Source organism: Pelophylax lessonae (genome assembly GCF_965119305.1).
Source record: "Pelophylax lessonae genome assembly, chromosome: 1".
NCBI lineage: Eukaryota > Metazoa > Chordata > Amphibia > Anura > Ranidae > Pelophylax > Pelophylax lessonae.
The window spans coordinates 619,232,948-619,249,418 of record NC_138768.1 but is presented as its reverse complement, the minus strand read 5'-3'; the positions used below and the strand labels follow the sequence as shown (position 1 = coordinate 619,249,418).

Sequence of the window (16,471 nt, the reverse complement as noted above, 5' to 3'; positions counted from 1 at the left end):
TAAAAATAGAGATGTACAGTACATTTTTTTCTAAGAGCACCATGTATTTCTCTAGAAGTATTATGCCATGATTTTTTTTGTATCCTTGAAATGAATAAATAAGGAACAAATGTATATTTTCTTATTTTATATCAAATATTTCAAATCAATATATGTCATTTCTGTATTCATGTTTTACTGCATCTTGTTGCATATTATAATTTAAGACTTCTATATCATATAGATAATAAAAGTAGCCTGAAACTTGAGAACGGATCCCAGTTGGTAAGAACATATTGTTTTAACTCTAGTGCCATTTTAAATAAAATACTGTTTTATTTTTTTAATCTTTTGTTTCATATCAGTGCTACTGATCTCCCACAGATTTTTTGCATCTAATTCCTATCTACAAACTGAAAATTGCTCTAAAGATGTCAAGAAAAGGTTTCAAGAAATCTGTTGGCTATTACTGTTTAGTAAAAGCTTGCTGTACAAACTTCAATTATACAAGCTGAATCAGGAGATCGGTTTATTAAAAGAGAACAGGTTGAGGCTGATTCACTAAAGGAGTTGAGAATCTTCACAACATAACTTATATAACTGTTTACTTCAGTTAACCAGTCATGTGAAAAGCAAATTCCTGTTTGACGTTTCAAAATTCTTTTTACATGATTTAACAACTGTGTATCTGTATTCAATCAACTGTCCAGTTGTGTGTAAACTGTTTAATTTCCAGCTGCACATGATTGCGTATTTAAAGTTATATCAGCTTCTCCTTACTAAGTAAATAGAACACTTTCTGCACCTTTAGCCCACGTTCACATTAGTCTGTTTGGTAAAATTGGAGCCAAATGCCGGCAATAGCCCCGTCCAAATCGGTGCAATGTTGCCTTTGCGGCGCCACAGCGATTCCCAAAAGTAGTTTCTGTACTACTTTTGGTAACTTCGGGGGGCACTTTCAATAGACATCTGTGCAGGAACCCACACAGATGTCTGTGAAATTGTCCCCACAGTCGGACTGAAAATGCTTGTTTGAAATCATGCGAGTTCAGCTGAACTTGCACGATTGAAACCAACCTCAGTGTGAAACTTTACTTAGTGTATTATTCCCTACAGGGCTATGCTAAATATATTCAGCTGCTGTGTTTAGAGAAAAAGGAAGAACCCCCAATGGGTGGGACTATGAATGCGACTGAACACTTAAATGAGTAAAAAACGTCAAAACTTTATTTTGTACATACATAGAAAAAATAAAAAAATGTGACAAAAAAAGAAACAGAAGACATGACAATGTAATATGCTAAAATTGCATGCAATGACAGTTCAAACTCAATATAGAAGACTCCAGGGTACAGATGGTGAGGAGAACTGGAGAGACCCTACGCGTTTCGGGTAAAGACCCTTCTTCAACCAAACTTCAAATCACTCAAAATATATATAGGAAGAAGACACTTCTATTGAGATATCTCAATGATAGATACGTACCACTTGGGTCTTCATATACACAGAGATGAGCTGTCAATTAAAATGTATTGCTATGTTTAGAGAATCCCTTTATTTGCATGGAACTAGGGGCCTATTTAGTATATCAGCAGTGAGGTTAGTATTCAATTTTTATTTGTGCATAGGCTATTTATAGCCAAAGGAAAGGCATAGGCATAACAACTATTAATGGGGCTCCATAGCAGACTTTTGATGCCCCATTCAGCAAACTCACCTGTGTCAATGAATACAATGATGTAATTAGTTTTAACATAACATTTAAAGAAGTAGTCAGCATCATCTGGACAATATTTTTTTCAAAAATATCTTGACAATATTAAGCACTAGAGATGAACTTGGGCGTCCTTCAAACTCATCTGTACCTGAACAATAAAATTGGGCTTTTTTTACACATGGTGGATTGCTGGTGATGTCAATGCCCTTTTTTTAATGCATGCCCATATTTAATCTGTATCAGTAGCCAATTAGAGTAAAAAAAAAAAAAAAACAAGTTTAATGTTCAGGTAGAGATGGCACCCAAGCTTTTCTACTAGGGACCAGTGCTGTGGATATAAGTTACCAGAGAAGACCAACAGTGCAATTACATTTTTATTTATTTAGCATTTTTAGCATTACCTGATCTTTTATGGAATATAAGATCTTAGGGCTACAGTGTGAATGATATGCCCTTGATTATCACAGCCAGCATGTACTGAACACCATGGTAGTATATTATTTTAATTGTATAATAGTGTTATTACTCCTATGTATAATTACTTTATAACCTTAATAAAACCAGTTTAAATGATGGCTTATTCGTTATTAGCTAAAAAAAAAAGATAGATCTTTTAACTTTAGGAAGACTCTGTTAGGCCACCTGGACTGTTATGGCTATAGGTACATCACTGCTGCGAAGGATAGTTGAAGGAAATAAAAATGGCTTAATGGAAATGTAGAAAGTAAGGAAAAAGCAATTAGAAGACATGGAATTTAGAAAATGTTTTGATTACCTATTGTAGATTTTTTTTTTTTTTTTTTTTACAAGGCTTCAGATTTTTTCTATTAATCTCTAATTTTCCTATGTGTTATTTTGCATAGGGTGTTAAACCAAAGATGGAACATTTACAGCCTGAATTTCATAACATGGATCCAGACATTCTAAAAAGAGTTCATTCACTGGAGACTGTAAGTGACTTGAACACATACTTGTCCAGGAGAAGTTATTATCACTAAAAATTAATTCAAATGTTCCTTAGCCGTTCCTTTAGGAGTACTTAAGTCACATTCATTACATTAATAATTAATAAAAAGCATTAATCATTGACACAAAACATTACATTAGTATTGCTGAAAAAATGTTCTTACTTTGAAAATGTGTGCTTACCTTCAAGTCCATCCCAGTAGTTGAAGCTTTAGTTTTTTGGCTCCTCATAACATCCACCATGAGAGTGATACATGCATTTCCTGCTTTTTGCAAAAGTGAAAGAAGAAAACTAGGCACCCTTTAGATATGTACAGTATCTCACAAAAGTGAGTACACCCCTCACATTTTTGTAAATATTTTATTATATCTTTTCATGACAACACTGAAGAAATGACACTTTGCTGCAATGTAAAGCAGTGGGTGTACAGCTTGTATAACAATGTAAAGTTGCTGTCCCCTCTAATTAACTCAACACACAGCCATTAATGTCTAAACCACTGGCAACAAAAGTGAGTACACCCCAAATTCAAAATGTCCAAATTTATGTGGCCACCATTATTTTCCAGCACTGCCTTAACCCCCTTGGGCATGGAGTTCACCAGAGCTTCACACGTTGCCACTAGAGTCCTCTTCCACTGCACCATGATGACATCACGGAGCTGGTGGATGTTAGAGACCTTGCGCTCCTCCACCATCCATTTGATGATGCCCCACATATGCTCAATAGGATTTAGGTCTGGAGACATGCTTGGTCAGTTCATCACCTTTACCCTCAGGTCATTATCATGTTGGAATACTGCTCTGTGGCCCATTCTCTGAAGGGAGGGGATCATACTCTGCTACATGTTTGCGTTCATGGTTCCCTCCATGAATTGTAGCTCCCCAGTGTCGGCAGCACTCATGCAGCCCCATACCACGACACTCCGACCACCATGCTTAACTGTAGGCAAGAAACACTTATATTTGTACTCCTCACCTGGTTGCCACCACACACGCTTGACACCATGTGAACCAAATACGTTTCTTGGTCTCATCAGACCACAGGACATGGTTCCAGTAACCAATCCTTAGTCTGCTTGTCTTCAGCAAACTGACATGATGCACAGCTTTCTTGTGCATCATCTTTAGAAGAGGCTTCCTTCTGGGACAACAGCAATGCAGGCCAATTTGATGCAGTGTGTGGCGTATGGTCTGAGCACTGACAGGCTGACCGCACCCCCCCCCCCCCACACCCCTTCAACCTCTGCAGCAATTCTGGCAGCACTCATACGTCTATTTCCCAAAGACAACTTCTAGATATGACGCTGAGCATGTGCACTCAACTTCTTTGGTTGACCATGGCGGGGCCTGTTCTGAGAGGAACCTGTCCTATTACCACTGTATGGTCTTGGCCACCGTGTTGCAGCTCAGTTTCAGGGTCTTGGCAATCTTCTTATAGCCTAGCCCTAGGCCATCTTTATGTGGAGCAATAATTCTTTTTTCAGATCCTCAGAGAATTCTTTGCCCCGAGGTGCCATGTTGAACTTCCAGTGACCAGTATGAGAAAGTGAGAGTGATAACACCACATTTAACATACCTGCTCCACATTCACACCTGAGACCTCATAACACTAAAAAGGTCACATGACACCGGGGAAGAAAACTGACTAATTGGGCCCAATTTGGACCTTTTGACTTAGGAGTGTACTCATTTTTGTTGCCAACCGTTTAGAAATGAATGACTGTGTGTTGAGTTATTTTGAGGGGACAAAAAATTTACACTGTTATACAAGCTGTACACTCACTACTTTACATTGTAGCAAAGTGTCATTTCTTCAGTGTTGTCACACAAAAAGCTACAATAAAATATTTACAAAAATGTGAGGGGTGTACTCACTTTTGTGAGATACTGTATGTCCCAGGGAGAGAGCTGGGCACTGGAGGGTGTAAATATTAGCGTTGCAGTCTGCCCATCTGTATCTTGATTACATTCTCATTCCTGCTTCTGAAACAGTAACTGATAGGCACAGCACAGCTAAAGTCCACACAATCTAATGACCAGCAGGAAGGAACATGCAGGTCTAAAGTGTTATATGCTCTTTCAATAACTTATCACTTTCCATCATCTCTGCTCTCGGTGTATCTAAATAAGTGTCCACAAAGAGAGCTTATGGGAGAGCAAAATTATTTGTAACACAGGCATAAATACAATGAATGCAGCTGGGCATCTCTGGACTGATTCTAATGTATTAATAAAGACTAAGTATACACAAATCTTTAAAGAACCAAGAATTAAAGCTTGAAGCATATGTGTAATTTTTTTTAGATGTTAGGCCTATAAAATCCTACTCAATATTAAAGATTAACTATTTATAAAAAAGGAAAAAAAACAATGTTTTTTTTTAAAAAAATCAGACTGTGTCATTAGCAACCAATCAGATTTATTTTTTTATTTATTTATTATTTTTTCTAAGAAAATAAAGTAAGGAATATGAATGGTAAATGTTGGTGAGCCCCCACCAGTGAAAAACCCATTCTTTTTCATTATATAAACAGACCCTATTGTTCAAATATTACCATTATTTAAAGGCTTGGTAATTGGTATACCCTGCATACAGTCATTATCTAATATAAACATATCATGTGCATTTCTTAAAATAAAATAATACTAGATTATAAAGATTTTCTTTGGATAAATACACAAGCATATCAAGAGAATGTTATATATCACATTGGACAGAGCCCTGTTTTTTCTCTTATGGAATGGAAAAAAAAGCACTATATGTCCATTTTGAACAACGGCATGTTCATAGAAGGACAAGCTACTTAAGGGGATATGTGCAACTGTGTATGCGGACATATTAGGATGGGGATTGCCATCATCATGGATTTTAAAAGTTCATAAATTAAAAACGTTTGACTAAAAAGCTTTGCAGGTTCACCACAGAAATTAAGAAGTATAATGCCTTATTCCCTGGGCAGCTGAACCACAATAGACAATAATTTGATGGAATGGATAACCCAGCTGTGCATCTGTAAAAGAGTGGGCTCACAACAGCCATATTACCAGTGTGTGATCAAAGGTGTTAAGGAGAGTTCACAATTCTATATAAGGAAAGAAAGAACAGAGCGCCTCTAAGTGCAGCAATTTATTGTAGCAAATATCACAAATAATTATCAACTCACTAGATAGAAATGTAGTGTAGGCTTGTTAGTTCCAGTGGTACGTCCGGGATGGTATCAGTCACAAGGGTCCTGGCGGGTGAAGCCTACACTACATTTCTATCTAGTGAGTTGATAATTATTTGTGATATTTGCTACAATAAATTGCTGCACTTAGAGGCGCTCTGTTCTTTCTTTCCTTATATGCATCCACAGTACCGGCTTCATCTGTGTTTTTTCGGAGCTAGCCCTTAGAACAGCAAACATCCATTATTGACATACATCATTCCTTTATTGGACTTGGATTTTACTTGGACTTAATGGACTTTTACCCATATATTGTACTTCTGCCCGATTCCTATTATTGCCAGCCATAGTCCATTTATGTCCCCTTTGGTTGTCCTTTTTTAACATGTAATTTTTATTGTACTGCCACTATCCCACCTAACCTAAGCCAGAGCGCTTGCTTTCTTTTTTTGTTGTTCACAATTCTATATAGGGAGAGGTGCCGTTTTATTTTTTTATTTTGTTTGGATATGGGTGGATATCCCCCATTACAATGCCTGGCTCCTCATGCATTTTTTTTTTACAATAGTTTGCTTATTAACTCTACAAATGGCCATAATTGAATAGGAAAGTTTGCCACCTCCAAAGACTTCAAATGAGTTCACTGCAAAGTTCATTAACTTTGAGAAACTTTGAGAACTTTGAGAAAAAATGTGAGAAGCTTTGAGAAAAAGTTACCTGAAAGTTCTTGAGCCAAACCAAGCCAGATTGCCTCATCTCTAGTCAACACTATGTATTTATCACTGCAGGTTTTTGTGTTACATATAATTTACATATTCTTAAGCTACATTTTATCAGGCTTAAAAACTTGGGACTGTGAAATATGAACAAACAGCTATAATCAGTTTTCATAATTTCATGGTACTCTCCGTGTGTTTGATCATGATGGAACTTCATTATGCTATAAAAGCTATTCTAATCATATGTTAATATGTGTTATTTTAGAATATTAAATCACTAAAAAAGGCTGTTTCCAGTCAAGGAGATGAAATAAAAACTTTACTATCTAATCAACAAGCTCAAGGACAAAAGGTAACAGGCACAGTTTAAGATGATATTGTATTTTCTCTTCTATGTATCAGTTTGCTTTATTATATTCATAATTACTTTTGCTTGTTTTTGTATTAAAAAAAAACCTTTTAGACTGCAATTTCTGACCCCTTTTTGCAAAATTGCTTGTTACCTGGCAATTATATTGACTGAGCACTTTCCTTTGCCCAGTACACATGGTTATAAAAGGTAAAAAAATTCTCATATGACAGAATACAACTTTGGAAGTGATGTAATGTATTATATTGTAATGTATACTTTTGGTACCACAAGGTAGCATTGCATGGCTACAGCATCATTTTAATTATTAGAAATATGTATTAATGTCAAATTGTTTTCATATAGGTATATTATTACTATTATTATTATTATTATTTTTTACATAGTTACATAGTTTGTGAGGTTGAAAAAAGACATCAGTCTATGCAGTTCAACCTATGATGTGTGTGTTTTCTGTTAACCATACATTGTATACCCCTGTATGTTGTGGTCTTTAAGGTGACCATCTAATAGTTTTTTGAAACTATCGATGCTCCCTGCTGATACGACTGCTTGTGGAAGAGAATTCCACATCCCTACTGCTCTGACAGTAAAGAACCCCCCAACGTATTTTAAGCCTAAACCGTTTTTCCTCAAGTTTTAGTGAGTGGCCACATGTCTTATTGTATTCCCTTTCTCTGAAAAGTGTGTTCTTTATGCTAGGGTCACCAGTACAGTATTTGTACATTGATATCATATCCCCCCTCAATTGTCTCTTCTCTAGAGAGAATAAGTTCAGTGTTTGCAGTCTTTCCTCATAGCTGATGTCCTCCATTCCCCTAATTATTTTTGTTGCCCTTCTCTGGACTCTCTCCAGTTCCAGCACATCCTTCCTGAGGACCGGTGCCCAGAACTGGACAGCATACTCCAGATGTGGCCGGACCAGAGTCTTGTAGAGTGGGAGAATAATATCTTTATTTCTGGAGTGAATCCCATTTTTAATACATCCCAGCATTCTGTTCGCTTTGCTTGCAGCGGCTTGGTATTGCATGCCACTGCCAAGCCTGTTGTCTACCAGTACCCCCAGGTCCTTTTCCATCCTAGACTCCCCCAGAGGTTTCCCCCCCAGAGAGTAGCTTGCTTTCACATTACTGATGCCCAGGTGCATTATTTTACATTTTTCAACATTAAACCTCATCTGCCATGTAGTTGCCCACCCCATTATTTTGTTCAGATCCTCTTGTAAGTTTTCCACATCTTGCATAGAAGATATTGGCATGCTTAGTTTAGTATCGTCTGCAAATACCAAGATTGTGCTGGATATCCACTCCTCTAGATCATTTATGAATAAGTTAAACAGGATTGGCCCCAGGACAGAACCTTGGGGAACCCCACTTTCCACACCCGCCCAATCCGAGTACTCCCTGTTTATCACCACCCTCTGAACTCTCCCCTGGAGCCAGTTCTCTATTATTATTATCATTATCATCATTTATTTCTTAAAAATACATATATTTTATTTTTACAGGGTTTGGAACTAGTTTTCTCACAAATTGCGCAGCTCAGAGATGATATCTACTTTATCGAAAATAATTTAAACCGAACAAAGGAAGAACGTTTCGGTGAAACAGCTATTAAACCAACAAGAGGAGTCATAGGTCAGGCATTGACAGAGCACCTTTTGACTGCATCACAGAGTAAGTTTTGTTTTTTTTTTTCTAATAATTTTGGTATAGCATAATAAAGTGATAAAAGACAACACATACTATATGTTATTATTTAGATATCATCATCACATTGCTCTCTTCTATTAATGGATAATTACAATATTATGAACCTGTCAATGCAAGTCTTACCTCCCCACCAACAGATCAGGTGACCATTATCTACATATTGCAAAAACAGTTATTTTAGGTTCCATTTTTGGCAATTTGTCTGCCTGATTATTATACAGTACATACACTTTATGATGCATAGCATCTATTAAGTTTCAGATTGCAGTTGTTATTTGGGTATGCCTAAGGTTGTTTGGTTACAAAGATTATCACTGATAGCCACATTGCTTGCTCCTGGAATTACATGTACTACACCATGTACTACAGTATATCAATCTGCTGTGCTAGGGAAATTTGTATAAATACTAACTCACACAAGCCCATACCAAATTGTTAAGATCCTTATTTGTAGTATAGCAGCCAAGCTTAATAAATGCCAACCACGGGTAGACCTTTCCCCATTTCTGATATGCTTGTCACTGGCCTGATTTACTTGTGATGGTACTCTCAAAAAAATACTGAGTATCCTCGTCTCCGATAACTCTTTAAATTCATGAAAACAGAGAATGCAACAATAGAAAGGACAGTAAAATTAGGTCTCAGCTGGTATCTAGTTAATAAGTATCAGTAAGTATTAGGTGAGCATTAAATTACCTGTTGAACCATATTGTTCAGTACCATCTTAAGAGCATTAAAGGGCCCCAGGCAATGCAGTGCACTGGGGCCCTGCCTACACAATCACCCACGAGAATAAAAATGCAAATTATCAATAAGGTGATATTTATTGGTACAGCAGTACCAGGCTAATGACAGCTTCCAAGTTCGGCGGCTCGGTCCAGTGAATACACACACGGATGGGAGTCAGATTCGACTGTCCTGTGTGTACCTGTTTCTGTGGAGGCAGACAGTCATTCCTAAAGTTGTGGGCTCCCCCTCCACAGCCTAAGTGCCTGACAGCAGCGCAGTGCCGACAGGAGCTTGCCACCTGCTAAGATCGGCGGCGGGATGCACATGGGAATTGGGACTAATGCTTGGCTGGGCAGATGGGGCCCTCCGGGCAAGTGGGGCCCCCGGGTAACTGCCCAGTGTGCCCATTTGATAAGATGGCCCTGATATTGTTGTAACAACTGTTGTTACATCATTTTCAGACGTTACTGAAAAGACAAAGACCACTGTGCAGCCAGTTACCAAGTGGAAGGATAATCCTGAAGAACTGGATCACATATCAGTGTCGTTCCTCAAAAGTCGAGCAGGTGAGAATCATCATCCTGATTTCTGGTTGTGTTGTCAAGCAACGTGATACAGTCAGTTCTGTAAATAGGCCTTTTGTTTTTGTTAGGATACCAGCTAATTTTTCTCTGTGCTTTTCCCTTTGCTCTTGATACAAGTACAACATAGGACTTTAGTGATATTTTATATGTAAAAAAACAACCGAGTACTAGGGATGCACCAATACCATTTTTTTAACACTGAGTACCGATACTTTTTTTAAAGTACTCGCCGATACCAATTACAATATCTATCGCTTAGTAAGAGTAGGTAGAGGGAGGTGGGGCGGGGGGGTGGGGTTAGGGAGTTGGGTGAGGACAGGGTGGAGGGTAAGTGAGGGTAGGGTGGGGGGGAAGAAGGGGGGGAAAGGGAGGCTGAAGAAGCACAGGAGTGATGAGGATGAAGAAGCAAAGGGGTGATGAGTATGCAAGACACAAAGAGAGAAGACAGGCGCCTCTGAGTAAAGACTGACACATTTAATGTGCAAGGTACATTAACCTCCCTGGCGGTATGATTCTTTTGGATTTTAGGTGCTGAAAGCGGTACCATTATTATGCATGTAATTCTTGTGAATGAGCAGCCCAAACCAACTGTATACATTTATTATATATATTATATATATGTATGTATACATATATTATATATATATATATATATATATATATATATATATATATACATACATACATACATATATATACAGTATATATATGTATATTTATATATATATTTATATATATATTTACATAAAAAGTACAGTAAAACTGCAGGAAAGGGCAATGGGGGGCACACTAATGTGATTTTTTTTTATTTTGAATGGTATCATTGTGTTTGGTGTGTTTTACATTTTAATTTGCCGCCGGTTCCACCCCCTGCGAACGTCACGTCGCAGGAGACGGAAGCCGGGGCACGGAGACGATCGGGAGGAAGATCCGCCGCGAGACACCGCCGAGACACATCGCTGGATCCCGGTGACAAGGTAAGAAACCTCTTTTACAGGATCCAGGGATGCTTCTGGCGGTACCCCGAGTGTGGCTCGGGGTTACCGCTTTTCGCTCTGAAATTTAACCCCGAGCCACGCTCGAGAATACCACTAGGAAGGTTAAAAACGTACATCTGAGTAAGTAAATGTAGATACGTGGGTCCTCCAGCGTCCATGATCGGCAAGGGGCCACCGCTAATGGTCAGTGATCCTCTGAGTCTTTCCGGTTCCTGTCCAGCAGGAAGTGAGGTGGTGTATCTGGAGTCAGACTAAGGCTAGGACCGCAGGGTGAGTCGCACTCGCCGTCTGAGGATCTTCCGGTGTGCTGACGACGCGTTTTGGATCATGCGCACTGCGCGCTCCTTTTTCAAGCCAAGTCTGACTCCTTGATCCTGAAGGAGCTCAAAAGTCTGGGAAGACATTGCTGTCCTGTCCTGCCCCATCTCTGCCTTCACTCCAGACCACACTCCAGGCTCACTTTCATAGCCAGCAGTGAAAAAGCTCCACTCGCTTGCTCAATAACTAGGAAGCTTGTTTACAGCGTGAGGCCCACACTGCACGGTGGGATTTGTAGTTCTCTCACCTTCTGTGAGTGTACGGACAGTCTATGAGCATCGGCATGGCTCTCCCCCTCCTAACCTACCACAGTGTTACCTAATGGTGTCACCCTTGTGACGGGTGGCACCTGGGTGTGGTTTGCACCCCTCACACCTCCATAGGGACACCACTGCACTGAAAATAGGGGACACATAGAAGTTTTTTTAACGTACAGCGGGGGGAATTGGATTGTTGGTACACAGAATCTTGGGACCCCCCCTCCCCCCACTCCCCCCACTGAGTTTGCAGAGTCGGTCCAGGACAGGAGGCTGACAGCTGGCAGGAGAGGAGGAGGAGGCGGGGAGGGAAATCCCATTGACAGCTAAAATGTCTTTGGTTGGTAAGGACACAGCAGCCCTGCGCCTTAACAACCAAGAATTGCCAGCATTCTTTTCTTTACATTTCAGCTGTTAGTTGGCAAATCCCAATGACAGCTGAAAGAACTGAGCCAGAAGATATAGGTTTCGGGTATCGGTGTATTTGCACGAGCACCCATACCTGTGCAAATGCTTAGTATCGGCATCAATACCGATACCGGTGCAACCCTAACTAGCAGCACACTGTCTCTTTTCTATTGATTGTATCTGTATTTCACAAGCATAGTGGATAAACGCAGAGCATAGGTCCCACCTTGTTGAAGTCTATTAAAAGTCCATGTACTTCTGCATAAATTCACTTAAATTATTAAAGTAGAGTAAAAAAACCAAAAAACGTGCTAATATAATTAGAATATATTTAACAGAAAAAGGAATGCTAAATATATGTATATATATATTGTCTTAGGTGTACATAATATAAATGGATACTGATATTTATAGGTAAAGTTGATCCAGGGAATATCCGACTGCCTCTCTGGGGATCAGAAAGGAATTATTTTTTCCACAGCTGTAGCAAATTGGATCATGCTTTGTTGGGATTTTTTGCCTTCCTCTGGATCAACTGCTGGTTATAGGATTGTGTATATGGGATGGTATGGTTGTGTTTCTTTTCTGTTTTTTGTTTTTAATCGGTTGAGCCAGATGGACTTGTGTCTTTTTTCAACCTGACTAACTATGTAACTATATACTGTATCTTGAAAAATATGAATGTCTTACCTGACTCAATGTCTTCATGACTAAGGCATATTTGTTACCTGGGTGCCCCATCTCAGAAGCCTTTAGGTGTTTTATCCCAGGCCCCAATGTAGTGCTTGATCTCAATCCTAGGACCCTTAGAAAAAGAGACTGAGCACTTTGGACTTTTAATCCAATATTCATATCTTGAAGGGATCTCCAGGTGTACTGATTTGGCTTGATTCAATGACCCTCAGGTAAAGAGTACCAATACCTTGAATTCTAAGTTTATTGATTAGATCCCATTGGGACCTCCAATTTCCGTGCTTGTCACTATTTGCTTTGAAAGTAGTTTGCACTGATCCTAAGAAATCCATTATTTATGCAGTTTAAGCGTCTTGATATTGTGGGTGAGATACAGTGCAAGATACATACATAATTAAAAAGAATAAAAATTAACATTGTTGCTAAGCTTGATTACAGATGGTGGGTTATAGTAATATATGCCTAAGATCCAGTTCAGACCCCTGTAAGTGCCAAACTGCAGTAATCTTGCATTGCAGGCCACTGAGTTGTAATGGTCATGATGACACTGCTCATTCCTCAGAGCCCATAACCATGAGTACAGATGAGTTGTTTTTTAAATGTTAACAAAAATGAACAGCTCGGCAGCTTCCTTTATTTTTTCCAAATGCAGTAGGCATTAAAGAAGCTTAAAATATCACTGAGCCAAAAGAGCTAATGCTAATTTATTTTCTGTATTAGGCAGTTTCCTAATAAATTCTCTTCCTCTCTTGTAGTGAAGTATAAGCTTATAGCTTAATATGAAAATTACATATGACAGGGGACTTCACACGCCTGGACTGTCCGTGAAATTTCAGTTACAGGTGCATCAAGGTTGCTCTTGAGCACAAAGATATGTGCAATATAAGTTGTGCCATGACCTGGTATACTTGGTAATTCTGATGAGGGCAGAAAAACATCCTGGACACAAGTATGCTCTGAGTATGAATTCATACACTCTTGTGTAGATACATGTGCTCACTTTAACGCATGCTTTATAAACTGAGCACTCTAAAGGACAAATAGATATCTAATATTTGATTTACCTTGACATGTTTTCTTTGGTAAAGGTGTTACAGTGTGGCAGTCTATGTAAATTTAATTTACATGTTATATTGGTGAGCACTTTAGTATAGGCTTTTAAATGGCCAGCATGCAGGTTCACTGAGTAATTTTACTACATCTTACTGCTTGCTTATTGTGTAACAATCAATTAGTAATATTGCCCCATCCTTCAACAATATTTCAGATTATTCTCCATATTGTCAAATTTGAAACCATTTTTATAATGCCCCTTACATGTCATACTAACTATAACCTTAGTCATTTTTACAAGTTTTAAAGCCCAACTGCGGGAAACCTGGCAATTATCCCTTGCAGTGGGGCAGTGCCCACAGTGCAGGGTTTAATTGATAATTTAGGTCTGGGGGGCATAAAAAAGATCTTCTTACCTGATACTCCACTCCTATGTGCTGCTAGACCAATCCCCACAGCATATTCTCCTCCCTGCTTCGATGGTCCTTACATCATCAAAACCAGCGCTGTTTCCATAGCCCTGGAATGCACATGATTATTCTGAGGAGAGTCCCCCACTGGAGAATGGCAGAGTGACATCTACTGACTAGCAAATGGTGGGGTAAGTTAGGGTGCAAAGGTAAAATGAGGCACATTTCCACTGCAAGGGATCAATTGTATTTTTCCTGGAATTTAAAAAAGGAGCCTTTTGTCTTTTTAACCACTTTACCGCTGCTCACATTGAGCCTACTGCGGCAAAGTGGCTGTTGTAGGTCTGACGACGTAGACCTACGTCGGCAGACCCTCCCCCTTCTAGGCGGCGCGCGCGCGCCGCTGGAGGCGCGCTTCCGCTGTATTCAGTCACAGCGGGAGTCGGGCCAGGGGAGCGGGAGTCGGGCCCCGATCGTCGGGGAATCGAGTGTGGAGATCCGCCCGCCTGTGTAAACACAAGCGGGCGGATCTCCGAAGTGACAGGCAGGGTCAGATTGCAGGGTTGCAGCATAACTGAACCCTGGATCTGTCCCTGTGTCACACAGTCACCTCTCCCCACACGTTAGTAAGCACCAGGCATACATTAACCCCTCCCTCTCCAATAAAATTAACCCCTTCACTGCCAGTGTCATTTTTACAGTAACAGTGCATATTTATAGCACTGATTACTGCAGTAATGTCACTGGTACCCCCAAAAGTGTCAAAAATGTCAGTCAGGGGTCCGATCTGTCCGCCGCAATGTTGTAGTCCCGCAAAAAAAATCGCAGATCGCCGCCATTACTCGTTAAAAAAAAAACACCAAAAATGACATAAATCTTTCCCTTAGTTAGTAAACACAATAACTTTTGCGCAAACCAATCAAAATACGCTTATTGTGATTTTTTTTTACCAAACATAGGTAGCAGAAAACAAATTGGCCAACAATTTAAAAAAATTTTGATTTTTACATTTTTTTGAGGGGGAATTTCATATAAAAAAATAAGAAAAATATTGTTATTTTTTCAAAATTTACACTCTTTTTTGGTTTATAGCGCAAAAAGTAAAAATCGCACAGGTGATCAAATACCACTAAAATAAAGCTCTGTTTGTGGGAAAAAAAGGACATCAATTTAATTTGGGTACGGTGTTGCACGACCGCGCAATTGTCAGTTAAAGTCGCACAGTGCCGAATCGCAAAAAGTGGCCCAGACATAAGACAGCAAAATCCTACTGTGGTAAAGTGGTTAATTCCTTTTGAAAAGTATCTCCTTGTATGCGTCTAGCCCCTCTTGTGCCTACAGCCTCGAAGCTGAATATCTGCAGTGTGACATTTAAGGAATTGCTGCCTCTAACAGCTAGCCTCAGGAGATTTGTAATCAGATTTGGTGATGTCACTACTGTGCTGCTCACTGTTCTCACTGTACGTTAGGCTTTGAAATTAAAGTGGAGTTCCGGCCACAAAATTGACATAATCGATTTTGTGGCCATCCGCTTCCTATTTGTCACCTAAAAAAGAAATGGATAGTTATGATTTTTTTTTACTTACCTTGTTATTGTAGAAAAATATACTCACCTTTCTTCCACTTCCTCCCTCGGCTGCCGCGGCCCGCGCCGTCACTTCCAGTTTGCAATGAATCCTGGGAGCTGAACGTCATCGCTCCCAGGAATCAATGCACCGGCACCGGCCCTGTTCGTCACTTCCGGTGCGGCGCCGCATTCCCTGCTAAACCGCCGCACCAGAAGTGACGAGCGGGCCGGTGCAGGCGCATTCTGGGAGAAGAGGACACGGAAGAGGACGCAGAAGAGGATCGTGCTGGCTTCAGCTGCCCACATCCGAGATGGCAACGCTGGAGAAGAAATTTTAAAGGTAAGTATTTCTTCTTGCAGGTAAGTGTGACCTGGGACAGTACAGAGGCTATCCATTGTGGAATGTACTAGCCCTGACTGTCCCGGGGGTATTTTTATTGAAAAAAAATTTTCTTTGCCGGAACTCCGCTTTAAGAAGCATAACTTTGCCTCTACTAAGATGGCAACTTTCAAACAGACACACTGCAGAATAAGGATGATCGAACTTTTGAAAAGTTTGGTTCGGCCAGAACATCCGAACTTCCCGAAAGTTCGGCCCGGATTTCAGAACCCCATTGAAATCAATGGGAACCGAACTTCAGTAATCAAAAAACACCATTTTGAAGCCCCAAAACCCAATAAATGCCCCTAAAAAGTGCCTAGGGTTCTGGGTCATGCCCCATTAACTATTAATCACACAAAAAAAGTTCTTAAAAATTGTCATTTTTGATAAAAAAGCCAATTATTGAAAAAAAAAAAAAAGAGAGAGATTTTTTTATTTT

General features: G+C 39.6%; 1 protein-coding gene across 1 annotated transcript in view; it reads left to right on the top strand.

The window, feature by feature from the left end:
- The window catches only part of LOC309544330 (uncharacterized protein), a 90,717-nt gene that overhangs the window by 37,845 nt on the left and 36,401 nt on the right, over positions 1-16,471 (top strand). The window contains exons 3-7 of the mRNA XM_082243235.1: positions 224-264; positions 2,560-2,646; positions 6,817-6,903; positions 8,429-8,597; positions 9,824-9,928. Coding sequence (XP_082099361.1) covers positions 224-264; positions 2,560-2,646; positions 6,817-6,903; positions 8,429-8,597; positions 9,824-9,928 — 489 coding nt within the window. The remainder of the gene's footprint in view (positions 1-223; positions 265-2,559; positions 2,647-6,816; positions 6,904-8,428; positions 8,598-9,823; positions 9,929-16,471) is intronic.